Source organism: Paroedura picta, chromosome 17 (assembly GCF_049243985.1).
Source record: "Paroedura picta isolate Pp20150507F chromosome 17, Ppicta_v3.0, whole genome shotgun sequence".
Lineage (NCBI taxonomy): Eukaryota > Metazoa > Chordata > Lepidosauria > Squamata > Gekkonidae > Paroedura > Paroedura picta.
In genome coordinates, this window is record NC_135385.1 from 4,135,514 (window position 1) to 4,162,158 (window position 26,645).

At 47.6% G+C, this 26,645-nt stretch overlaps 1 protein-coding gene across 6 annotated transcripts in view; it reads right to left on the bottom strand.

Annotated features, from left to right (window-relative positions):
- Positions 1-1,159: 1,159 nt before the first annotated feature.
- Positions 1,160-26,645, bottom strand: part of CCP110 (centriolar coiled-coil protein 110) — a 28,550-nt gene continuing 3,064 nt past the window's right edge. Inside the window, exons 2-15 of one of the 6 annotated variants that reach the window (XM_077316201.1) lie at positions 25,184-25,339; positions 23,032-23,160; positions 19,428-21,033; positions 16,801-16,925; positions 15,230-15,413; positions 14,851-14,975; positions 13,374-13,490; positions 11,977-12,078; positions 10,261-10,377; positions 8,946-9,040; positions 7,717-7,779; positions 7,532-7,591; positions 4,982-5,064; positions 1,160-3,383 (exon numbers count right to left, since the gene is read on the bottom strand). In XM_077316201.1, coding sequence (XP_077172316.1) covers positions 3,331-3,383; positions 4,982-5,064; positions 7,532-7,591; positions 7,717-7,779; positions 8,946-9,040; positions 10,261-10,377; positions 11,977-12,078; positions 13,374-13,490; positions 14,851-14,975; positions 15,230-15,413; positions 16,801-16,925; positions 19,428-21,033; positions 23,032-23,160; positions 25,184-25,324 — 3,000 coding nt within the window. In that variant the 5' untranslated portion in view covers positions 25,325-25,339 and the 3' untranslated portion in view covers positions 1,160-3,330. Of the gene's footprint in view, positions 3,384-4,937; positions 5,065-7,531; positions 7,592-7,716; positions 7,780-8,945; positions 9,041-10,260; positions 10,378-11,976; positions 12,079-13,373; positions 13,491-14,850; positions 14,976-15,229; positions 15,414-16,800; positions 16,929-19,427; positions 21,034-23,031; positions 23,161-25,183; positions 25,340-26,645 lie in introns of all 6 variants that reach the window. The other 5 variants (XM_077316202.1, XM_077316200.1, XM_077316203.1 and 2 more) reach the window with 5 other exon arrangements.

A 26,645-nucleotide genomic window follows, 5' to 3' on the forward strand; every position in this document is an offset into this window, starting at 1 on the left:
AGCCAGCTCAGAGATCCTGCAAACTAAGACCACTGGACTAGATGACCCCAGGGATCCCTGCCAACTCTGCGCTCCTACAACCATGCAGTTCCCTGCCAGCTCTGTGCCCCTGAAGCAGAGGGGGAGTAGGACTAGATGACCCTGGAGGACCCAGCCACTCTGGATAGCTTAAGAAAAAAACGCTGGCAGTTTTTAGTTTGTTTCTGTTGTTTTGTTTTTGGGATGGCCATTGGCTGACTCAGCAAAGGCCTCCTCGTGTGTCAGCGGCAACACAAGTCCCTCCTAGCCAGGAAGCTCCGGGTTTGATGAAAGGGCCTCTCGGGAGCAAAGCCAGCCCTGCTGCCCGGGAGGACTTGCATGGCCCCCCCTTCCCCAGGACTCTGATGCTGCATGCTCGATGCCCCTACCGCGGGGGCTGCCATCGTTTTGCACCCAGACAGCCTGCTCTGCCAGGATCCCGAAGGTGAGGCCACCTGGTCACCATGGTCCTGGGCATGGAAGCCCACCCCCCTTTCACTCACCCCACTCCACGGCAGAGGTGGATGGCAGGCGCTGCTATGGGTTGCTCTCCCTCATTGGCTCCTGGATCTCCCACTGAATGGGGGGAGGGGTTTCCGAAATACACCCCTCCCCCCCACCTGGGCACAGCGTCCCAAGCACCGGACTGCTGACTCTGTGAAGGCAAAGGGGTGGCAGGTGACAGTGGATGAGCGATTGGGGTGTGAGTGTCCTGCCTAATGCAGGGGGTTGGACTAGATGACCCAGGAGGTCACTTCCAACTCTAGGATTCTATGACTAGAAATTAAGCCCGCTGTAGAAGAAAGACAGCGGGTGCTAGAGAATGGGGAGGCAGGCTGTGGGAAAGGAAGGAAGAAGAGGAAAGGAGGAATGGGAGGGAGAAAAAAAGGGCAAGGGGTGGTTGAAGGGATGGGCAGAAGGGAGAAAGAAAGGAAGTATAGGAGAAAGAGAGTAAGTGAGAGCCAAGGGAAAACCACAGACGACATTTTAAAGTTAAAAAAGTTAAAAAAGGGAAAACCACAGAGGCTATTTTAAAGATAAAAAAGGGAAAACCACAGATGCCATTTTAAAGATAAAAAAGTTTACTGTGCAATGTGCTTAAGAAAAGAAGAAAACACCAAGGAATATGACGACCAAAGAGTACAAAAATACCACTTTTAATATATTGCATTCCACTCAAAATTTAAAAAAAAACTGAACTGAAAATTACAATAAATAAATACAAAACAGCAAATTACTTATAAAGTCCTGGCACTTATAAATAGAAGGCCTTATGATGGTAAAAAAATGTAACATTTTAGTACAGACACTTCTACTTACAGTTCACACTACTTTACCACAACAAATACCAACAGGTTTATAAACAAGGTTTATAAATATTTTTTTTCCGCATTGGTTCGTCAAGTAAGCTGTAGGATGATTTGCAAGGCGATTCCCTGCACTTAGCTTGCCAATTTCCTCTTGTCCCCCCCCCACCCCCTTCGTGCGTATTATTAAAGTCATGCAGAAGGCATTAAGAAGCAATCTAAAACCTAAGAACTATTCGGGGATCCGGAAACACAGAGCTGCTTGCATTGTTGAACCGATCCTGAGCCCCTGAAAGGCCTTATATTGTGCTGTAAGAACCCGCTGATTGGTTTGCTGAAGCCAATCATATTCTTTTGCGCCAGCATTGCTACTCCCGCTCCACACTCTGAACAGAGAATCTAAAATACTGCAGGATGTTTAAGATGCCCGCTAAGAGATTGCAGCCACTCCTCCGTACTAGATAAATAGGGGGATAAAGTTTTCACCTTGTTTTAGCTTACAATAGTATATTGTGTGATATCTTGAGTTTGACCAGAAGGCTGCCAGATTTGAAGTTTCCAATGGAAGCTGTCCGAAAGAGATACCAATCTGAAATTCTATCCATTTCATAGGTGAGGAATATAATGGCTCAATTACCAGCTGGCCAGATTAGGTATAAACTCTTCCCACACACTGACCCTGTTTAGTTCAGTACCTCTGAGCCACACTGATATCCAAACAACTCATTACCAATAAGGTAGTTTCTGATAACCAAGTCCTTTTTTCTGATGTGGGTTTGGTAGTTTAAGAGTTTATACTTCTTGAGGAAACCAGCAGTACGGGAAGGGCCGCAGGTCTCTGAGAAAGCGGGCGTTTTGAAAAACGGTATTCAGTACTCCAATAATTACTGCAAGTCACTCTAAATCAGGGGTAGTCAAACTGCGGCCCTCCAGATGTCCATGGACTACAATTCCCAGGAGCCCCCTGCCAGCGAATGCTGGCAGGGGGCTCCTGGGAATTGTAGTCCAAGGACATCTGGAGGGCCACAGTTTGACTACCCCTGGTCTAAATAAAGACATGCTGGAATGCTTTAGGGCTGTCAGCAAAAAGACTTTGTCATGCCGGAGGTAGCAAGACAGGCAATCCTGTATCTTCTCTTCCGTTAACTAGCCAAAATTCATCTCTAAAAACCCTATCAAAGTCTTTTAAAAAGAAATACAAAGTAAGACACTCTGGTTTCTTCTTCTAAGAAATTCAAGTGACCTCATATTTAGTGAAAACTCGTAAGCCACCATTGTTTACATTAATTTACATGTTGTCTTTTGCGGATTTGTTGGGGGACTGCTGAGACCACCGCAAACAGAATGGTTTCTAGGGGTCAACAGCTGCCAATGGCATTTTAAAATATCTCAGGAGTCTAGATTTTGAAAGAGAATAGGTTTTAAAGAGAACTGCATTGCACGCTGGGAGTAAGGGCATGGCAGGATGAAAAGCCAGCATGTCGCAATGCAAGTAAAGCTACATCAGTGCCATGGGATGTTTAGTGGGGCTGAAACAGAAAAAAACAAACAAAAAACAAGGCCTTGTGAAGTTAAACCAATTTCTGAACGGCTGCCCATCCCACACAGCTCTTGTCTTTGGAAGTTCCAGAACAGAGATTTATGAAGGCTGCTATTCTGTCCATAAATAATAAAAAAGTATATAATTAAGTGCTAAGATGCTTAAAAATCCTGTAAAATTAAAAGTTTTGACATTCTCCCTGTAGCTGTGCAATGCATATTACTGGTATATGTAGGCAGCTGGAGATATAGGGCACTTAAAACATGCAGGATAAATGCCATTGTCTGTTGCTCCGTTTGCTTTCCCTCTCCCACCAAACACTTTTTAAACATCTTTGCCATGTATCAAAAAAGCAGATGTTCGCTCTTTTAAACTTATCTTCCTCTGTTGTTGCTGGAAGGTCTCAACCAACACGGAACGTGATCCATCGAAGCTGCCTCTTTTAGCCCAGAGAATGTTGCCGCCTTAAATTGTCACAACACTTGGCTTCTTTCTTTGGATTCTTCCTGCAGATACTCCTGCAAAGCAAAGCAAAGCAAAGCAAGAAGGGTTAAGATGCAGGCAGAAATGCCACCGGGCTGCATTTCAAGAAAGCTAACTCCTAAACCACTTCCAATATTTGAGTGGAATCGAACTGGAACTGTGAGTCAGTCAATGAATTGTGTGTTAAAAGAAGAAGAAGAAGAAGAAGCAACAGTGGAAAGCTACTTTCAAGGATTGCTCTGCCAAGCGAAAGCAGCAGCCATTTGTGTGAATGCAGCAGCAAAACACCCGGAAAAAGGGAGCAGGTCCGTGACAAGAGCACACAGCCAGCAAGTTTGGAACTCGGGTCTTATACGTTCATGGCATCACCAACCCATACTTTCACGTTAAGTGCCAGACACCCAGGGAGCAAAGAAGAGAGAGCTATAGTTAGTGTACAAGAGAGCTTCCAAGCTCAAGAATGTTTTTAGACGAATTCTGCCTCGCCATACAGTGAGAATACCTGTCAGTTGTACAAAGTGGTGAAGGGAGGAAATCGTACACAGCACAAATACTGCCACGCCCCATGTAAAAGGTGAGCCTGTAAGACTGCCATTTTGAGAGCTTCAAAACAACTTCTGAATTAGCCACTGGGGGGAGGGGGGGAGGTGCACCTGAAGGGAGGGAACACCTAAAACTGCAGGCTTTACGGTTTGGAAAGAAAGTTCATCAAGTGCTCCTCAAACACTCCAAGTAGAGAATAGAGGTTTACATGGATAGGAAGAATAATCACAAATATTAATGCCATATTTGTTAAACTTCTGGCCTAAATTCCTCTCATAATGTGTTGGGAATTTTGAGTAATTTCTGCATGCTGTACCGTTGGGTCTAATTTTGAGTGGTGGTGCTTCAAAATAATAAAAAATATAACTGAGGTTTGGAATTACATGTCTACATGAAACACGTAATTAAAAGATTCAAACAAAACATGAGATGTTCAAACTACGTGAAAAAGGAAACCAGGTATATAACCCAGTGGTTTTTAATCCATTTATATCCAGAGAATTCTTTCCACATGGAATCCTTTGGAGTTGTTTAAATTGTCGCACACAGTTAACAACAGGCACGCTCGGACCTCCCATCCCTCAGTGCAGCAAGCCCTGTAGCTTCTGCAGAACTCCTGCATGCAGCATGGCAGCTACTGGCCATAACAGAATAAGCACCTGGCAGGGTGTCTTTGTTTTTTAAAGGCATCCTTCCTCGTGTAATAAAAAGCACACGCAAGGTGAGGAGCCATGAGACACAAAGGCTGCACGCCCTTCCCTCCACCAGTTTGTTTAGAAGAAACCCTGCACCATCCTCCTACAAGGGTACTGGACAAGAAAACCCGAACGATACAAAAATCGGAATTCATGCACCTCGAAAAATGTACAGTTCACTCCACGGCTAAAAGCTGTGTGCAAACTGATTCATGCGCAGTCGCTAAACGTGTTTTTTGCATGAATTCCGAATCGTAGTGAGTAGAGCAAAGCTAGTGCACAGCCAGGACAGCAAGGAGGGGAAGCACACGCCTCTGAAGTCTTTTAATATTTTTGATAAGAGCGACTTACTCTTTTCTTTGTTAAATGAGATCCGAGCACCCCCTTTTACACACCTGAGCGGGCCTTGTTAGACACTCTGCTCTCTGAGGGCTTCTTTCTATTGTGCTCAGCCCCCTTCACTGAGGCCTTAGGGTTTCTAATTGAATATAAGAGGAGTGAATAAGTCACTTGCATCAGGTCGGAAACGCTCTATCCATTTCTTTAAATGGTTCCAAGTGCCCAAGACTCAACAGCATATGATAAAGACCTCCCCAAACATGCTAATGCAGAATTTCCACTGATTAGTCCAGGAGCACCTTTCAGACCCACAAGGAATGAGTTTCCACGAGTCAAAGCTCCCTCTGTCCAATAAGAATGGAGATTCCTGAGTCCTTATGTCTTTTCAGAAGGTGGGAGGTGTGTTGCAAAGAAGGAAGTCAGGATGCAAATTTACAATGCAAAATGTAAACAGCTTGATTAGAAAAGGGGGGGGGGGGTGCTTAAGAATGGAAAATCAACTTTTGTTCTAAGATAAAAATCCTAACTATTCAGCCCCGGGGTCCACTGTTCTGAATCTGTGAGTCAAAACCCTGTATCCATGTTTTGGCCGTTCTGTCCCCCGTTTTCCATGCTGTATAACCGATTGCTTGAGGTGTGAATGGAGCTGATTTAGAGCAATGTCGTTGGCACCAGGAATCCCAGTGGTGAAGTTGTTAAGATGCTTGGGATTGTGTGGTTGTCTCTCCTTGGCCTTGGGGCAGGAGGCACCAGGCTTGGCAACTGGCATGTTTCGTGCCCAAATGGGTGCGTGGGAGGAGCCAGGGGGCTGGAGGTCAGGAAGGGGCAACGGTTCCTAGGTTAGCAACGGTTTAGAGATATTTGCTTATTGGGAGCAATCGTTGGCTAGACTCTCACACACTGAATGGCAATTCAGATCAATCCACCACCCTGGGCTGAGCAGGCAAACAGGATTCTGGTACCTCCACTCCTACTTGCATCTGACAAAGGCTGCTTTTACTCTTGAAAGCTTACACCAGGGGTAGTCAAACGGCGCACCTCCAGATGTCCATGGACTACAATTCCCATGAGCCCCTGCCAGCGAATGCTGGCAGGGGCTCATGGGAATTGTAGTCCATGGACATTTGGATGGGCGCCGTTTGACTATCCCTGGCTTACACCCTGGAAAACGTCATGGTTCCTAAGATGCTGCTGTACTTGAATCTAGCTCTTCTACTGCAGACTACCTTCCTGAAGCCGTTAATTAGTCATTCTGCAAGAACTTCCATGTTAAAAAAACACATCTTAACTATACTCTCCCGTCCCCTGCCCCAGTTTTTAAAAATGTTATGTTTAACTTCTCCTCAGGCTCTTTACTAACAGATTCTGCTTCAACGAATGGAAGAAAACGTCAATGGAAGAAAAGGGGTTGCATATCCACAAGTACAAATGGAAGACAAAAAACCCCTGAATGACTGCTAAGAGATGTTGCCTTAGGCATGAAGAATATCCATGGTTGCCTATGTAGGAAATGTCTTCACAGGTTGTTTTGATCGAGCCGGAATGAGTTCCTCCCAAATAATCAAGCCTCCCAAATAATCTAATTCCTCCCAAATAATCGAAACTATCTGATGGCAGAGGCTGTTCCTTCAGGCAGAAGCGGCTGCTACTTTGACCACAACTTAGTTCAATGAAGGAATTTAAAAAACCTGGGACAAGCACGGTGGCCGCAGCTGGCTGGAATTTGGAGAGCTACTTTAGATATATCCAACTTGTTAAGCACACTCTGATCTGAAGCTTCCCTGTCTCTCTGAATAGCAGACATATAAACACACACACACTCATGATTTCTCAAATCCATTTTGAACCTTTTAACAGGATCATAGAGCCTCTTGTGGCGCAGAGTGGTAAGGCAGCCGCCTGAAAGCTTTGCCCATGAGGCTGGGAGTTCAATCCCAGCAGCCGGCTCAAGGTTGACTCAGCCTTCCATCCTTCCGAGGTCGGTCAAATGAGGACCCAGCTTGCTGGGGGGTAAACGGTAATGACTGGGGAAGGCACTGGCAAACCACCCCGTATTGAGTCTGCCATGAAAACGCTAGAGGGCGTCACCCCAAGGGTCAGACATGACTCGGTGCTTGCACAGGGGATACCTTTACCTTTACCTTTAACAGGATCATAGAGTTGGAAGGGATCCCCAGGGTCATCTAGTCCAACCCCCTGCCCAATGCAGGAACTCACAACTACCTGCCCACCCATAGTGACCCCAATTTCGTGCCCAAGTGATCCCCCCCCCACACACATACACACAAAATCTCCAGAATCCAGCCTGGCCTTGGAGGGAATTCACCTCCCATCCCACAGCGGCAATTAGCAATTCCCTGGGTATTCAAGGAAGGGCCACAAAAGACAAACACTCTTGCTGCCCACCCAATCTGCCTAAGTTCGTAAAATCAGCATTTCAGCTTTTCTTCCCTGCATGAGGCTGGTTCATAGTTTGCTGCTGCTCAAGAACCAAGCCCACACCCCCCTGGAGAACACAGAAGAAGTGGTACAAGTCTGCCTGTTGTTTTTAACCCTAAATAAGGCAACCCCACTGAAAATACTTTCGTCTCAAACCACAGTCTTACCCTTGTCTGGAAAGGAGTCTCTGAATGGGCGCATTTTGTCCCTGATTTGGCTGAAGGACTCTGCGAAATGGAGAAACTATGTTTACTGTGTGAATTTGACAATAATGCTTCCTCCATTTTGATCATTATTTTGAAATTTCAAGTGGAAAAGATACAACCATTATGGAAGAATTCTTTACACCAACCTGTTTTCTGGAGTCTTTTGTTTCGCGATGGCTTTTTTATTTGGCATGCCCATTTCTGTAGCCCTACGGATGCAGAAAACAAACAAGTATATGCAAACATGCCACTGAAGAGCAGTTTTCTGTTATGAATATAGAATCACGATAGAATCATGAATATCATTATGCAACACATTCATATTTCTCTATAAACCTTAGAATAATCCCAAGTACTGCGGAGTTGGTTTGCGTATGTAAATATAGATTTTACATGAGGTAATCAAGGCTGCATTCGAACATCACGGTGAACCATGCTTTGTGCACCAAGACACCTTGTCCGTAGAATTACTTAAGTTTTCAGTTAGTAGCTTTTATGGTACATCCCTTTGTTCACAACAGTGACAAAAACTCGATTTCTACATAAACCCTGGTTTGGCTTGCTTATGTGTCCCCCTCTTCCCTATACTGCCATTTTAAAAATTTATTTATTTAAAAGGTAAAGGTATCCCCTGTGCAAGCACCGAGTCATGTCTGACCCTTGGGGTGACGCCCTCCAGCGTTTTCATGGCAGACTCAATACGGGGTGGTTTGCCAGTGCCTTCCCCAGTCATTACCGTTTACCCCCCAGCAGCAAGCTGGGTACTCATTTGACCGACCTCGGAAGGAGGGAAGGCTGAGTCAACCTTGAGCCGGCTGCTGGGATTGAACTCCCAGCCTCATGGGCAAAGCTTTCAGACGGCTGCCTTACCACTCTGCGCCACAAGAGGCTCATTTATTTATTTATTATTTGGTTTATTGACCGCCACTCCTGGGCCAAGCTGGCAGGCTGGCTCATGGCAGTTTACAATTAAGCCCCAAGAAGCCATGCAGTAAAATGCCTGCCAAGAGCAACACAGCCCCACCCACCCAATTCCCAGAAGCACAAAGCTACAATAAGTGACAGCCATGATTAACAAATCCGAGTGTGAACTCCAGTTGTGTTGGCCAACAACTCCCCCCCCCCCTTTTGCTGAACCAGATTCAGATGATATGACTGAACTATCTTCCATCAAATCACCCGGTCACTGGAATGCAGCCAGTGGGGATTCCAAACATCTGTAATTACAGGATACTCCTATAATAAAAACTGAACAGAAAGTGTAATGTAAGCTTACCTTCATTCAAAATAACAGCAAACTTAAAAAGCAAAACAGACTACCTAAGCAACACACCTAGCCACGTGGAGCTAAACCATACATTAGTACTTCCTTTACCATTTCTCCACGTACTTCATATATTTCTTCCTATCCAAAGATTTCTGCGTGGCCGTAGAAAGCGCCACTTTGTCTCTAGGGGTTTTTGCTTTGTCCTAAAAAAAGAGGAAATTAGGTATCAGCCTTACTTATTGCACTCAGAAGCAAAAACTGGCCCCAGCAAAATCAAAAGAATAACATTTTCCAAGTCAAATGGCTTCATCGACTCATCTTGAAACGCCAATCAAAAGGAAACAGCACCTTTTTAAAAAGTTAGATACTATCATGAAAAGCTGCTCCAAGCTCCTTGAAGAAACAATGTGAAAAAAAAATTAACTTTATAATAGTTTCTTTAAGTGACTACTGTCTTATAGAAAAAAGTTTGAACACATGAAACTCTTGTATACAGAGTCAGACCACTGGCCTATCTAGGTCAGTCTCGCCTCCTGTGACCGGCAGTAATAATCCAGGGTCTCAAGTCAAGGTTTTCCCCATCACCTCCTCCCTGAACCTTCCAACTGGAGATGATGGGGACCGAACCCAGCATTTCTGCATGCAACACTAATGCTCTATCACTGAGCCGACTTCCGTGATATGCTCAGTGAAATGCTCTATCACCCCTAAAGGTAAAGGTATCCCCCTGTGCAAGCATGCCTGACCCTTGGGGTGATGCCCTCCAGCGTTTTCATGGCAGACTCAACACGGGGTGGTTTGCCAATGCCTTCCCCAGTCATTACCGTTTACCCCCCAGCAAGCTGGGTGCTCATTTTATTATTATTATTATTATTATTATTATTATTATTATTATTATTATTATTATTATTATTATTATTATTATTATTATTATTATTATTATTATTATCTTTCGATTTATTGCCCGCCACTCCCTTACGGCTCGTGGCGGGTTACAACATTTTAAAACCCCCAATAAAAACCATTTAAAATCCCTCAGCAACAATTACAATATAACATTATCGGTTAGCAAGCTAACCTGGCAAGATAGGCTAATCAGCCTCCCCCTCCTACTACAAGCAGGTGGAGAGGGGATACTGATGGTACTAATCCCCAATCTCAATCCCTGGTCCCGGGTCCTGTTTTTACCGACCTCGGAAGGAGGGAAGGCTGAGTCAACCCTGACCCGGCTGCTGGGATCAAACTCCCAGCCTCATGGGCAGAGCTTCAGACGGCATGTCTGCTGCCTTACCACTCTGCGCCACAAGAGGCTCTCACCCCTACATCTGCCTACAAGCTGCTGGCCGAGGCTGCCACCCACCCACCCTTCCCACGATTCCAAGGCTGAGAACCGGTGACTGAACGAGCCAACGTCCCAACGCACCAGCTGCCGCAGCATTTTCTCCTTGCGAACTTCCCGATCGTGACGCAGGATGTTCATCCTCTCGGACGCCTCCATTTTGAAGAATGTATCATGAATATCGTACAAGGCCGCTCTGAGCTGGAGGGGAAGAGGCATTCATTTATGTTTTATTTACTGACCAATTTATAAGCTGCCCCTCTTGGGGGCGGTGAACAACAGTTCATTATTATAATATATAATAGCAATAAAATAAAACCAAATCACAATTAAAAACTAAACAGTGCAGTGTAGAAATTGTTGCTGTTGATTGTTTCCGAGATCGGCGATGGTGTTGACCATTTGTGATGTTAATTAGGCAGGGGAGGAAGGAGGGGGAGGCCCAGGAACAGATGCTCTCACTTCTTGGCTGGCCTCAACCACAGCGTGGTCTTGTAGGCCCTGCGGAATGCTGGGACATTTCAGGTTGTGCACCTTGAATATCTCAGAGGGAGAGAACATTAACCTCACAAGGGTCCATCCTGCCATAACTGAGGCAGGGCTGATTATAATTCAGAAAGAAGCCCGGTTCGAGCCTCCTTGAAGTGTCTGGCGCCGGGGTACTAAGCCAAATATAAAAATGCACAGATTCCATTGTGTCTGTTTCAGGGCAGCATTTAGGGCAGGGGTGGCCAAGCTGTGACTCTCCAGATGTCCATGGAGGACAATTCCCACATGATGGCAGGGGCTCATGGGAATTGTAGTCGATGGGCATTTGGAGAGCCACAGTTTGGCCAACTGTTTTTAGAGACTTGGTGCTCGGGGCGGGGAGATGACTGCCAAGCGGCAGGGTGCTTCGAACATGGAGATATTCCGTGTTACTCCACCCGCAGGGCCTCAGCAGCAGCCTGTCAGACACAGCGGAATCTGAACAGCCCTGACTAGAGTGATCTCCCCAGAGCTCGGAAACAAAAGCAGGGACGTCCACTGTGAATGGGAGACCGCCGGGGAAGACTGGGGCTGCTGTGCAAAGGAAGGCCGTGTCAAACTAGCCCTGCTCTCCCCTGGCCTTGGAAACCCCACGTGGTCCTGGGGTCCCCATGAGCCAGTTGCGACTGGGCAGCCCTCGAGAGCACAACGGATCCTAGTGAAATCTGGATGTTGGCTGGCAAAACCATCTTTCCTAGGGAGCCAAGCAACCCATCCCATGATTGGAAGTGAAATCCGTGAGGCACAGATCAAGACCACGGTCTGAACAAACTGCTGTTGTTCAGGGGAGGCCCTGAACCAAATACAAGGGAAAGCAAGAAGCCAAGCGGCCATTTAACTGAACAGGGATGTTCCCAGGGGGCTGCAGCCCCGGAGGGCCACCGGCAGCCGGGAACCGGCAGCCCTTAGGAAGGCTGGCACTCTCGCCCGGCCCAGGCCTGAGATGAACAGCCCTGCACTGCTGCTGGCGCCCCAAGGAGCATTTGGCCCAGGTTGGCTCGGGACAGTTTTAAGAAGCCAACCCCCACCCCCAGCTCGGAACCTGGCCCGACCTGTGCATCATGAAGTCCAAACCACAGGCTGGGTTCCAACTAGGGTGGCACGCTTTGGCAATCACCGATGCCTGAGGTGTCCAACGCGCCACCCTAGTTCCAACCTGTTTCACGCAGCACCTGAATAGACCCAGCGTTGTAGCCAGTTTTTAAAAAGCAGCCTTTAAATATTCAGAATTCTGTTTCCCAGCAACTGCAAGCCAATCAGACAAAGCCTCACCTGAGCCACGACTCGCTCTTGCAAGGAGGCGTCTTGAGCAGAAACGGCTCCTCTCTTCAATGGCGCTTCCGACTGGAAGTTTCTAATGAACTCCCTTGTGTCCTAAGCAGAAAAGCAGCATGTTTGTGTCAGCAGTGGGATCATGGCCCTCCCCTGCCCACAGAACCACTCAGTGTTCCCTCCCTCCGCAATCCACCCCAACATCCTTCCAGACAGGTTAGTTCACCCTCCTTCCATAGAAGGGACCTCCAGGGTCATCTAGTTCAACCCCCTGCAGAATGCAGGAAATCCACTGTCTACCCACAGTGACCCTGATTCCATGTCCAGATGATCGCTCTCCCCCCGCCCCTCCCAAATCCAGAATCCCAGACCATTCTGGTCGGGAAATTTGCCTCCCAACCTCAACTGGCATTTCCCTGGGCATGCAAGAAAGGGCTGCAAGAGCCAAGCACGGACACAATCCCTTCTGCCCACCCACTCACCATGTGCCTAAGTTCATAAAACCAGCATTTCTGTCAGATGGCTATCCAGCCTTTGCTTAAAAGCTTCCATTGAAGGAGAACCCACCACCTCCCAAGGAAGCCTGGTCCACCGAGGAACCACTCTGTCAGGAACTTCTTCTTCCAGATATTTAGCCGAAAATTCTTTTGAATTAATTCCATCCCATTGGTCTGACCCTCTAGAGAAGGGGTAGGCAAACTGTGGCCCTCCAGATGTCCATGGACTACAATTCCCCTGAGCCCCTGGCAGCGAATGCATGGGTATTGTAATCAATGGACATCTGGATGGCCAGTTTGCCTATCCCTGCTCTAGAGCAACAGAAAGCAACTCTGCTCCATCGTGACAGCCCTTCCAATACTTCAAAAGGCAAACCCTTTCATCCCTCTTCAACAGTTTTTATGTGGCCTCCTTGCTTGATGAGCAAGCCAAGATATCTCCTCCCTACCCCAAGTATCTGTGCAGACCTCACTAGTTATTTTTTTACTCCCCGATTATTCTGTTGGTGTGTTTGTATTTTTTGCAGGTCTGCAGAACACAAGAATATGCTAATCTTCAATGCCTCCCACCCCCAACCCTGCAGGGCTTTCTTCCCAATCTGCAGAGTGGGGCCCCCAGGTGAATTAGACATAGGTCACCAGTGGACAGGACATCCAAACCAAGGGAGAGGAATCAAGGGAGAGGGGATGGAGAAAGAGAATAACAGCTGGGCAGTGCAATGGGAAGGGGGGAGGGGGAGAGAGAGAGAGAGAGAGAGATTGCAGAAAGGAATCCCTGCCCTGGACAGTCAGCAGCTGTTAGAGAGGCAGATCATAAACTCCAGCTGGGGCCAAATGCAGCCCTGCGCCTACACAGCCAGCCTACACAGCCATCCACATCGTCTGCAGAGAAATACTTACTTTAACAGTTTGCTGGAGGTGCTTCAGTTTCTCTGTCTGTAAGAGCCTACGTGTCAGAAATCCCTTGGCCAGAGCCGAGATCTTGTTTAACTTCCTCTTCATCTCAGGACTATAAACCTTCAAGAGAGATCGTGGAGCCAGGATTTGATCATGTTGCTCAAGAGTTTCTTACATATAGACAACAGCTATGGTGTGGACATCACCGTAAAGAGATCGAACAATACTATTACCCACAAGGACTGTGAGGGTGCCCTTGATGGCATTTCCAGCTCTGAAACGGGCCCCCAGCAGGGTTAGAATCATAGAGTTGGAAGGGGCCATACAGGCCATCTAGTCCAACCCCCTACTCAACGCAGGATTAGCCTTAGCATCCTAAAGCAAGGTTCCAGGCTGCCCCCTCTCTTGTCTCTCAATTCTCCTCCAGCTACACAAAATGGGCTTCTTCAAAAGGGTAGTAAATCTAAATTAATCAATCGGGTGGGGTTCAGGATTCCTAATGTGAAAATGTTTTCTTTTATAGTCTCTGGATTTTAAAGAAGAGGATAACTGAAGCTTGGGGACTGATTTATACTGGCTGGCTTAAGAGATTTATATGCAAGTGTCAAAATCCTGTGACTGTTTTAACGATCTTGTCATGTACTGCTTTCTTGACCTGTTCTGTTTTTATACTTTGGCTATTCCCTTAGACCTGTTGGTGAGCTCCCCCTCACTGGCAGTCTTCAAGCAAAGGTTGGATACACATTTTTCTTGGATGCTTTAGGATGCTTAGGGCTGATCCTGCGTTGAGCAGAGAGTTAGACTAGATGGCCTGTATGGCCCCTTCCAACTCCATGATTCTATGATTCTATGATTCTATAACCCTGTTGCTTAATTGTGCAACGGTTTTTCACAGCTCCTTTGCTGGCAGATGTTGTATCTTTCTGGCTTTGCTGGACTGGTCTGTGCTCTTAGGAATACCTATAGTATCTGGGAGCCTGGCATGTTGATGAGCGTGCCAAGATTCAAAATGGGAAGTGGGGTTACAAGGGCAGCATAAAAAAATGCTTGCAGTTTTTTGCCTGTCAGTTTTAGCAAGGAAAACTTGCGCTTTTGTTCAATATTTTCTTCAATAAAGAGATTTCTTGCTCTACAATATTGCTGCTTATTGGGAACTCAACAGGAGCATGACAGAAAGCTGCCAAGGGTTTGCCACAAGGTGACAGCCAGTAGTTAAGAAACACTTTAACAAATGTATTTATTTGGATTTTTATACCGCCCATTCTTTACAGCTCTGGGCGGTTTAATTTGCTGGCCCAAATCTTGTCTAACAGAGGTCCATGTTGACATTTCACAGAACATACCAAAACACCACCTTTATCACGCTGAACAGCTTACGAGTACAGCTCTAATCAAACAACTAAATTTGCCCTGACAGCTTAACATATTTACTGCCCTAGCACAGCCTTGCAAATAGCCACGCACAAACTCAATTGCCCACCTGAGACCACCTCATTTTGCTCCTGCTTATCGACCTGGATGCTGAAACCGGCTTTGCATTTGCTGGCGGTTCCCAGAGGTAGAAGGGAGTGTCGCCCGTTGAGCCAAGCTTGGCATTAACAAAGCCTAGCCAAACACAGAACAGAGCATGATGAAGCAAAATAGCTATTCAGAGGGAAAACCTACATTCATTGTGCTACTAGTATGCAAAACTAGTGCACCACATTTTTGCCTTAATCACCATGCTTAGTCCTTCAGACTTGCACATAAGTAGCCAACAAATCTCAACAAACGAAGCAGCAATCTGACGCTACTGCTTGTGGATTATTTAAACTGCACTTACATACTGGAATCGGCAATCACTCCCCTCCCGTTCTTACCCATGCTTTCGGAGTCTGCATTATGGAGAGTTTCCACTTGAGTCAGCACAGATTCCAGCAAGTGGGCGTCACTGATCTTCCTCCACTGCAAATCCACCCCGCTGCCAACAGCGATCTGAGGGCTCTCCGTTCCAGCTGAGGCAGCCTTCTCTCCTTTTAGCCTCCTCTCCTGCTCTTGGATCTCCTGCAGATGGGGGGGGGGGGGAAACCAGAGGTCACGGAGAATCCCCAACACGTAGGAAAATGCTCTGTGGCAAATCTTCACTAGCAATGCTCAGGTCGGCTTGCTGCCTCCAGAGGAAAGGGAAGGCGACTGTAAGCCGCTTTGAGCCTCCTTCGGGTAGGGAAAAGCGGCATATAAGAACCAACTCTTCTTCTTCTTCCTCTTCTTCTTCTTCTCCTCCTCCTCCTCCATGGGAGAGCTGACCCAGAAGAAAAAGGTTGACAACAACTGCTCTCCTTTCCTCCTGAGAAGCCACCCTCTTCCCGTCTCCTGGCAGGAGCTGCAGCCACGTTTGTCCTGCTTCCACTAATTTGTGGGAGCGGGAGCAGTTGTCCACATGCGCTCAGGCCTATTTACTTGGCTGACACCACCAACAGACCTGGTGGGGCCACCAAAGCAGAACACGCTAGGAGAGCAAGGAGGACACGAAAGAGCCGGACTGGAAACAAGACCGGAGAGGCTCGCCAGCAAACACAGACTTCCTCTGCCGGAGGTCCCAGACTTGATCGCTGGCATCTCCAGTGAAAGAATCTCAGATACATTTTCCTGGAGAACCACTGCCAGTTAAGGACTGAAACGCGCAAGTTCTTCAGCTGTGTTTATTTTAATCACACTGAAACCTTGCTTTTTTGCCCAGGCAATACAGATCCCTGCAATCTCCCCTCCCCTTCATCAGTTCAACTTGCGTGGTGTGGCTTTAGACCAGGGGTAGTCAAACTGCGGCCCTCCAGATGTCCATGGACTACAATTCCCAGGAGCCCCCTACCAGCATTCGCTGGCAGGGGCTCCTGGGAATTGTAGTCCACGGACATCTGGAGGGCCGCAGTTTGACTACCCCTGCTTTAGACCATTCCCACCGCTGCAATGTGCTGCTTGCCCCCTTTTCCGCACATGCTTACTATAACTCCCCTCCCCTACTGGACTCCTCTCAGCCTGTTTGCTACAGCGCTTACAACAGGCCGGCCACAGGACGACTGCAGTAATTGTCTGCCTCATCCAGGCACGAGAATCCCCAATGGCTCTTTGTGCCTTTTACAGAACACTCGGAGAGTATACACCAATTATGCCTCCTTCCCCCAGGAACCCCTTCCACTGCAGGACTAAAATAGTCGGCAGACTCAGCCCTTGGTTGATTTGGACATGTTTCCACAGAGGGGAGGGCTGGTGTACTGCAGACTAAAATGCAGGTTCACGGTTACATCTTTTTCAGAACTGCCCCGCCTTCCTTGAGATTTGCTGCATCATTTGGAAGTACGGAATTGTCTTTGGCCTTCCCAGCTTTCTTGCTGGCTTTGCACAAGACAGGTTCAAAATTCTCGACTTCGACATTTCAACTTTGGCCCCTCACCTTTTGCAGCCTTTCCTGTTCGCGCTCTTGCTCTGCGATCAGCAAGGAGAGCTGCTGAGCATGCTGTTCTTCCAGCCTTGTCCTCATTTCTTCCAAAGCCAGCACTTTTATCTTCAGAGCCTCCTCTTCTAGAGAAAACACATACAGTAACATGGTCTACAGTGGAATTCTTTTTTTTTTACATGACAAAACTTCTAAAAGGCTGAAATTTCCCATCCATCCTTCTAGGAGCAACCCAGTGTTCATCCAACACACATTCTGCCCATGATCCTGAAACTGTCTTTTCTGTTTCAGCTGCCTTTATCTGAAATCCAGCAGTCTGGGTAAGAAAAACTGCTTCCATACAGATAGGTGCTCAACACAGCCTAAAGTGAAACTATAGGAGTACATTTTTTACATTGTTCGTAGTTGCCTTTTTGTTAGAATCATAGAATCATAGAGTTGGAAGGGGCCATACAGGCCATCTAGTCCAACCCCCTGCTCAACGCAGGATCAGCCCTAAGCATCCTAAAGCATCCAAGAAAAGTGTGTATCCAACCTTTGCTTGAAGACTGCCAGTGAGGGGGAGCTCACCACCTCCTTAGGCAGCCTATTCCACTGCTGAATTACTCTGACTGTGAAATTTTTTCCCCTGATATCTAGCCTATATCGTTGTACTTGTAGCTTAAACCAGTGGTCCCCAACCCGTGGGCTGCGGCCCGGTGCCGGGCCGCGAAGGCCATGGCGCCGGGCCGTGGCTCCCTCTCCCCGCCCGCAGTAAAAAACTTCCCAGGCCGCAAGCTTGCGGCCCGGGAAGCTTCTTACTGCGGCAGGGCGGGGAGAGGGAATCAGGGCCGGGGCGCTGCGCGTGCGGGCGCGGCCCGATGCATGGGCGTGGCCCATGGGCGCGGGCAATGCGTGGGTGCGGACGATGCGTGGCCGTGGCCTGCGCAGGCGCGGGCCGCGGCCCAATGCCCTGCCGGTCCCCAACCTCAGAAAGGTTGGGGACCACTGGCTTAAATCCATTACTGCTCGTACTTTCCTCTGCAGCCAATGGGAACAGCATCCTGCCCTCCTCCAAATGACAACCTTTCAAATACTTAAAGAGTTGCACCACACCACATTACGAAAGTGATCCAGTGGTCAGCACTTGAGAAAGTAACATGTCAGCCACCAGGGCAGATGCTTAAGTTTCACGTGCCGTGAAAAGAGCAAGAGTCCGGTAGTATCTTAAAGAATAATAAAATTTGTGGCAGGTGAGCTTTTGTGAGTCACGACTCACCTCTTCAGATACACCTAGAATGTGAGTCTCCCATTCTAGCTGCATGTGAAGAAGTGAGCCGTGTCTCACAAAAGCTCATCCCCTGACACAAATTTTACTAGTCCTTAAGGTACTCCTGGACTCTTGCTGTTTTCTACTGCTGTGGACAGACTACCAGAAGACTCCTTTCAAATCCTCCGCGGCAAAAATGAATTTCTTCATTAATTATGTACAGTGAAAAATCCTGCTTTTAGCAGGAAAGGTACAAAAGCAATAATTCTGGTAATTTCTGCAGTTATAACAGAGAAAACTATTCTTCCAACCCAACATAATCAATAAATGTGCAGAAATGGAGGCACAATATGACTAAGCAGGCAGGTGCATGGCAAATACACCTTCAGGAGGCCTTACTGTAAAATACAAGTTATAAGACACAGTCTGTAACTGCCCTGAATAATTTAGGGCACTGGGAACAAACAGCTACCAGACAGACGCTGAACTCAGGCAAGGATTCTTGTGGCGTCTATTAAAAAAACCTCCACGAGCCAGCTGAAAAACGCTGTGGCTCACAAAACCCGATGCCACAATAAGCTGGCCAGTTTGTTTCAAAAAGGAAGGTTAGGCAAACTGTGGCCCTCCAGATGTCCATGGACTACAATTCCCATGAGCCCCTGCCAGCATTTGCTGGCAGGGGCTCATGGGAATTGTAGTCCATGGACATCTGGAGGGCCACAGTTTGCCTACCCCTAGGCTAAGCTAAGAAAGCGTGTGCACTGGAGACCAGGGGTGAGCATTTTGGCGTGGTTCGACCACCTTGGCGATCACCAAAGCCCAAGACAGCCAAACTGCACCAAAGCGCTCCCCCCTACTGGAGACCCCCTTGGTTCTCCCCAGGCGCTCGACTGAACCAAGCAAAAGATCAGTGTGGCTATTGGCTTGGGTCCCACCGAGGAATTTCATAGGCAGAAGGGGAGGGCGATTTTTCCCAACTGCAGCAAACCTCCAGTTCCTCAGTAGCTGCATGGGGGCTGCAAGAGGGGACAAGTCCCACCGGGAGAAACTCTTCCGTCCATCAGAGCTGCTGGCGGAATCCTAACCAAGGGTGCTGCAGCTACGGTACACAAACTCGTCATCGCCTAAGTGAAGTTCTGAATTTCTACGTCTAACTAAAAGCTCTTAGAAAAGGGAAGAAAGAGCTCTGTTGGAACCTAAAGACGGACAGATGCAAACCATCGCAGCTTCCAAGGTGGGCCAGCAAGCCTTCAGTCCATTTTCATCTCCAAGGCGTCCTCCTGCCCAACAGGAACCCAGCAGGGACATTATAAGAGTCCCTTCTGAACATTTCAGACCAGCGTCAACCCAGGCGCACCGCAAAGGGCATCCTCACCCCTGAAACCCCGGCCGTGCGCCTCGTTCTTGGCAGTGAAAGCTGCTCCCACGGGGCCTCTCTGCTCATGCAGCCACCGTCTCTCTGACTCACTGGAGCTCCCCCACAAAGCGCAAGGCCCATTTTCCTTCGGCACATTGTCAGCGTCCAGTTGTAGCCGTCGTTTCACCTTTTCGAAGCTGTTTTCCGAGACACGCTCCCTTCCCGCGTTTGGGGAGTCGGCCTGCCGCGGGTGCTGCATTTGCATCAGCAACGGAGAGGGGCTTTCCACGTCGTAAGATTTATTAAGCTCCGCGGCAGCGCTGCCCTTTGCTTTGTCCAGCACGCCAACCTGCTTGGCTCCACCAAGGCTTGCTGCATTTTGCACGGTGACAGGGCCGCTAGCTGCAGGGGGCTCTTGCAGGCTTGGGGTCGGAAAGCACGTTGTGGATGCCCCTCTGCTTCCCGATGTCACCACCTCTCCTCCTCCGGCTACTGCACTGGGGGGGAACTCTCTGTTTTCACGCTCGCTGGCAGGAAGGCGACAGATCTGCTTCTGTTTGACAACCCCTGGCTCGTCAGAGACGTCCGGCGCACTCTTATTTAAGGCGTGCGTTTTGCCGGAGCAAACCGGAGCGAAGTCCGGAGTCAGTTTTGGCACAGGGTCTGAGGCAAACGTTTTGTCGCCAGCACCGTGGCCCATCAAGCCCACGGCTCTCCCCTTCTCGTTGGGGCTTAATTCACAGGCGTTTATAGGGTTGTTAATGACAATGTGGCCCATGGAAGAAGGCCTCGGGCGCCGTCTGTGCATTTTGGGGCTCATGCTTGGCTCGGGGCTGGGTAGTTTCGAGTAGGAACCCGTAAGGCTTCGCAGAATGCTGTTCTCGTGATCAAACAAACCGGTGTTTTTGAAGTCGTCATCGGAATCGGAATCCAGCACAGGTGGTGTCCCAGATCTCATGGGTATATCCACTTTAGAGAAGCTGGAAGAAGCCACCACTCTTGCGCTATTTTTGGGGACGGCGGGACCTTGAAGAGGAGTAAGGTTTGGCTTGTCAAACGCCATGGCCGTACAACTCCTGCCCGTTAACTTCCCTCTCTCTTTCACGGGGTCGCTTATTTTAACGGCGTTGTTTTCTTTATCCGAAAGGCTCTCACTGACGCTTCTCTTTGAGCTATTTCTCATGCTGCGTCTGTTTTGTTCTCTCTGTATGTACTCTCTGGATTTCTTCAAGAGGTTCTGAAGACTCATCACGTAAGGATCCGGGGCGTCTACAGCAGCCTGTCCCATCTCGACGTTCTCTTGCTTTGCGGCCTCGTTGAATGGAGGAGAGTTTCCTGGAATGGCAAAAGAACCTTCTGGGCAACCTCTCTTCTCAGACAGGCCAAGGCAAATATCCTCTTGTTTATCAAGTTGTTCAGTTTCCCTGAGTAGGTTTCCATCAGATACAACCAGGCTCTCTTCTGGCTTAGCTTCCAGTGTCTTCGGGGGCTCTGTAGAACCACTAAGAGCAGTGGAACGTGGCAAAACACTTGTAAAGCCATTTATCTCCTGAGGTTCTAAAGCAGAAGAAGTTTTCGCCATCCCTGAAGGATCCAAGTCGGCCGGACTGGACAATTTCTTCATCTGCAAACAAAAAGAAAGTCATTGCCGCGCGCTTTTTAAAAAGACACTTCATTGGTATCAATGAGATCTGATCATACGCTTTACAAGTGATGTGATAAAAGGCAACACAGATTTTAGAGAGGCGGGCCAAGATCCCAAAATGGCATAGTCATTTGCACGCACTTTATAGAGAGGCTTTGAACTGGGGAATATCAGAAGATTGACAAGGCACTTTAAAAAAACTGATATCTAGAGAGGAAGGGGCTACAGCAGGGGTAGTCAACCTGTGGTCCTCCAGATGTTCATGGACGACAATTCCCAGGAGCCCCTGCCAGCAAACAAATGGTTAAAACTGCATTTGTCTAAGCTGCTTAAAGGGCTTCAAGGTTGAAAGGAGATAGAAATAAATGGATTCAAGAGTCACAAGAGCAACTGGTTTGGCGGACAGATCCGTGGACACCCTTCACACGTACGGTTCAAAATCCTTTTTGTGACCATACATTTCCAAGTCTGTATGGACCCTGCAGCGGTGTTTTCTGTCCTAGTGTAAGCATGTAACTCTTACGGGCCAAGAGTGCGGAAGTTCAGAATAAAGTACCATAAAGATTTAGCCTTTCTATAATGCTACAAGTTAAACAAAGAAACACCTACAACCTATTCTGTAGGGGTAGTCAAACTGTGGCCCTCCAGATGTGCATGGACTACAATTCCCATGAGCCCCTGCCAGCTTTTGCTGGCAGGGGCTCATGGGAATTGTAGTCCATGCACATCTGGAGGGCCACTCCTAGCCCAAGCACAGCAGCTTTTGCATTCTTTACTCTACAAAAGTTCCCCAAAGGGCTTATATCAACACCTTTAACATTGTTATTAATTTGGCTGGGATGTGAGGGGTCGTCAAAGACAAAAGGTTTGTCACTTGCAAAGCAGGCGGAAGGGAAATGAAGCTGTTTGTGTCTCCCCCCCGCCCACGTGCTCCTAACAAGACTATCGAATCCCAAGCCAAGTGATGGTTACTAGGCACACTCTAACATAGCAAAGAATTACACAAAGAAAATGCTCTTTCATTTCACCAGCCTAGGACTCTGAAGATCTCATTCAGGGCATTCTGCTAGCACAAAGCAAACTTTATAGCCAAGTTTGTACTGGCAGCTTTATATTCCCAGTACAGAAGAAACCCATATATGACTCACGTGTAAAAGCAATTACAACCTAGTAAACAACTTGCTTTCCTTGTAGCCAAATCCGTACGTGTGTTACTAAGATACTATTTTTGCTCCTGTTCCCCAGCTGCAGAGATTCACTTCAGTTCCTCTTTTGGTCTAATGTTTTCCTGTTAACGGCCGAGACAATGCTTAAACTAAAGCACACAAATCCTTGAGTTTCAGTTGCCTCCTTACTTTTTAGCCATCAGAAACAGCAGTGGCCCTGGATTCCCTAAAATTTGTGAGACTGTTCTCAATATTTAGCACTCACATAGACTGGCTCCTTGGATTTCAGTGGGTGTCCCTTCCAAGAAGAAGAAGAGTTGGTTCTTATATGCCGCTTTTCCCTACCCAAAGGAGGCTCAAAGCGGCTTCCAGTCGCCTTCCCATTCCTCTCCCCACAACAGACACCCTGTGAGGTGGATGAGGCTGAGAGAGCCTGATATCACTGCCCGGTCAGAACAGTTTTATCAGTGCCGTGGCGAGCCCAAGGTCACCCAGCTGGTTGCATGTGGGGGAGCGCAGAATCGAACCTGGCATGCCAGATTAGAAGTCCGCACTCCTAACCACTACAATCAAACTGGCCTTCCAAGCAAACATGAGTCAAATGGTACACTGACAATCCACCTTATTTACAATAATAACAAGAGTTGATCTGTGTAAATTTCAAGTGCTACACAGCACCCTGTTTACAACTAGAGCGGATGGACTTCCAAAGTTCCTCAGAATTAGACTTTTGCTGTTGTTTCTTTGCCTCATTTTTTCAGGCATGAGGACTGAAAGAAAATATCTAGTCACAATTTATATCCTGATTTACCTGCACATTTTCCAGAATCTCCTGAACACGATTCAACAAACTCCTTTTCTTGGAATTCTGCCTCCAGAGTTCAAGGTCCAGTGCTTTTTGTCTGTCTTGCTGGATTTCCTTTTTTCTCTCAAGATTAAGCTGTAAAACAGGACAGGAGGGGGTGAAAGAAAATAATGTTTACGTGAGACTAACCCAGCCTTTCTCAACTATTTTACTGTTGAGAAACCCCAGAAGTGGCACAATCTATGCAGAATATGGTTGGAAAGTAAGTACCCCCCCAAGGCCCCCCCTCCCACCCCCCCAGGCCCATCATTGGCTATTGGAGGGGGGGGGCTCCAGCATCCAGCCATTTGGGAAACCGTTCCAGGGCCATCAAGAAACCCTGGTTGAGAAAGCCTGGACTAAGCATTTTCACAGGGGTTTTTTAATGCTGAGTTGAAGCCCCCTCTTATGCTTTCATGAGCCTCTTGTGGTGCAGAGTGGTAAGGCAGCAGACATGCAGTCTGAAAGCTCTGCCCATGAGGCTGGGAGTCCAATCCCAGCAGCTGGCTCCAGGTTGACTCAGCCTTCCATCCTTCCGAGGTTGGTAAAATGAGTACCCAGCTTGCTGGGGGGTAAACGGTAATGACTGGGGAAGGGACTGGCAAACCACCCCGTGTTGAGTCTGCCATGAAAACGCTGGAGGGCGTCACCCCAAGGGTCAGACATGACCCGGTGCTTGCACAGGGGGTATGTTTACCTTATGCTTTCAGCTTGTGTCACCTGTTCCTCAATATGGCATTGAGGGAAAAAAATCCAAAAAAGAAGCTCCCTTTCCATCCCGCCCCCAAGAGAACTGTGTTTTTCATTAGTGTAGTAATGGAGCCAATCCTGCAGAGAGAGTTCTCCCCACAGGATCAGTTCCTTTGCCGGCTTTGTTGTGCAGATTGGCTGCTTGTTTTTAATATTACTCTTAAAAATCACATCTTGGTGCAATCAATGATATGTTTGTTTGCTTTTCAGGTGGGCGGTTCAGGGACAACTCCGATGGGGGCAGCCGGCAGGGTTAACACAGGGCCATAACAACACAAAATGGCTGCACGGCAGGAAAACAAATGGACTTCAGGAATTCCTCGCTTGGAAACTGCGAGTCAATAGTGAAATGGAGGATTTGGAAAACACAGGAAAAGGGGCACGACATCTCTGTGTTCTTCGATACTTTAAGAACGCTGAGGTAGACATTTACTCCTGGAAGGAAATGGTCATTGGGATACATCACCAGTACAAGTGTACTTCATTTTTTAATTCTCTGAGTAAAGAAGAAGAAGAAGAAGAAGAAGAAGAAGAAGAAGAAGAAGAAGAAGAAGAAGAAGAAGAAGAAGAAGAGTTGGTTCTTATATGCCGCTTTTCCCTACCCGAAGGAGGCTCAAAGCGGCTTACAGTCGCCTTCCCATTCCTCTAAAGAGAGAGCCAGCAAACAAGAATTAAGTACAGACACAGAATAAAAAGTCAACTGTCTGTAAAATCAATCCCCCTGTCAATAAAGTCCTTATGCCTGGAAGTGATAGGCTAAGTACAGTTTGAGATTTCGTTTGTAATAGGGATGTGCTTGAGGCAGTGCGTAGGAGGCCAGCGCCATGGCCATGGCGCTGGCCTCCTACGCACGGCCACAGGATTCAGTGATCGCCGAGGCGCACATGCCCAGTTTGTAATTAAGGTATAGTCCTGACCTGGATAGGCCAGGGAAGCCTGGTCTCATCAATTCACAGACGCTAGGCAAGGTTGGCCCCTGGCTAGTGTTTCACTGGGAGATCTCCAAGGAATTCCAGGCTTGTGATGAAGAAGCAGGTAACAGCAAACCACTTCTGAATGCCTCTTGACCTGAAAACCCTCTGGGGTCACTGTAAGTTAGCTGTCACTTGCTATCACTTTTCCCCTCCAGTCAGACATACAAACATATTTATTTATTTAATTTTTATACTACCCTTCCCTCATGGGCCCAGGGCGGTTTACAGCATAAAAGATAAAACAGTGGTCAGTCCAAAAAACAGTGGTTGCAATTGTTAAAATCATTACAGTTCTAAAATCCTGCATGGTAATACATTGGCTTTGAAACAAAGCCACGCATCCCTCCAAGTGTTTTGGATTAAACACATAAGATTCTGGATTAAAGCCCTCTTACCAGTGGAGGAAGCACCGGGACGCCATGGAACTGGATCAGGGAAACGTTGCTGTGCTGAACAACTGAAGGCATCTCTCCATGCAGCGGCTCCCCTTGGAGCCTGGCCAGGTGCTTTGCACAAAACTTCTCGTAGTCCTCCATCTCCTTTCAGTAAGGCTGAGTGCAGATGAAACGAAGCTCTTTAGAACAGCAGCATGGCAGCAAGTTTCATGTCTTTGGCACGGTTAGCACTGTTTCCTCCCTTGCCCTTCCTATCCAACATGGGGGCCATTCAGCCCAACCCAGTGCTCAATACCGAAACTCCACAACTAGCTGAAGCTCAGACAGATAGCTGTCCAGCCTCTGTTTGAGAATCCCCAACAAAGTGAAGAGGAACTAAAGAGCCTGTTGATGCGGGTGAAGGAGGAGAGTGCAAAAGTTGGCTTGAAACTCAACATCAAGAAAACAAAGATCGTGGCATCCGGCCCTCTCAATTCCTGGCAAATAGATGGGGGAAGAAATGGAGATAGTGACAGATTTTATTTTCTTGGGCTCCAAGATCACTGCAGATGGGGACTGCAGCAAGGAAATTAAAAGACGCTTGCTCCTGGGGAGGAAAGCTGTGGCAAATCTAGACAGCATCCTAAAAAGCAGAGACATCACCCTGCCAACAAAAGTGTGTTTAGTCAAGGCTATGGTCTTCCCAGTTGCAATGTATGGCTGCAAAAGTTGGACCATAAGGAAGGCCGAGCGTCAAAGAATTGAGGCTTTTGAACTCTGGTGCTGGAGAAGACTCTTGTGAGTCCCTTGGACTGCAAGGCGAACAAATCGGTCAGTCCTAGAGGAGATCAGCCCTGACTGCTCTTTAGGAGGCCAGATCCTGAAGATGAAACTCAAATACTTTGGCCTCCTCATGAGAAGGAAGGACTCCCTGGAGAAGAGCCTAATGCTGGGAGCGATCGAGGGCAAAAGAAGAAGGGGACGACAGAGAATGAGGTGGATGGATGGAGCCACTGAAGCAGTTGGGGCAAACTTAAATGGACTCCGGGGAATGGTAGAGGACAGGAGGGCCTGGAGGAGCATTGTCCAGGGGGTTGCGATGAGTCGGACACGACTTCGCACATAACAACAACAAAGCAGAACCCTCTTCTTCTGGCATTGATTCCATCCTGTGCTAGAAATATACCCTGTTTTTTTGTCTGTGAATGCACAGAACCACAAGACTTTGTAGGGCAGCAAATTCAAAGGGCATAAACAGGGGAGAGAAACCAAAACAAGAAGCACAGAGGCCCCACATCCACCTTTTTCCTCCTAACAATGTGTCCACGTTGCTAGCAATATGCACTGTTGACAATTATCGGACAAGTGTCTCCTTAACCGATATGATCCAACTGCTACAATATCTAAAAAAAAATTGAGTGAAAATTGAGATCAAAAGAAATAATAGATAATAGAGAAATAATAGAGAAAATGCAAACTCTGG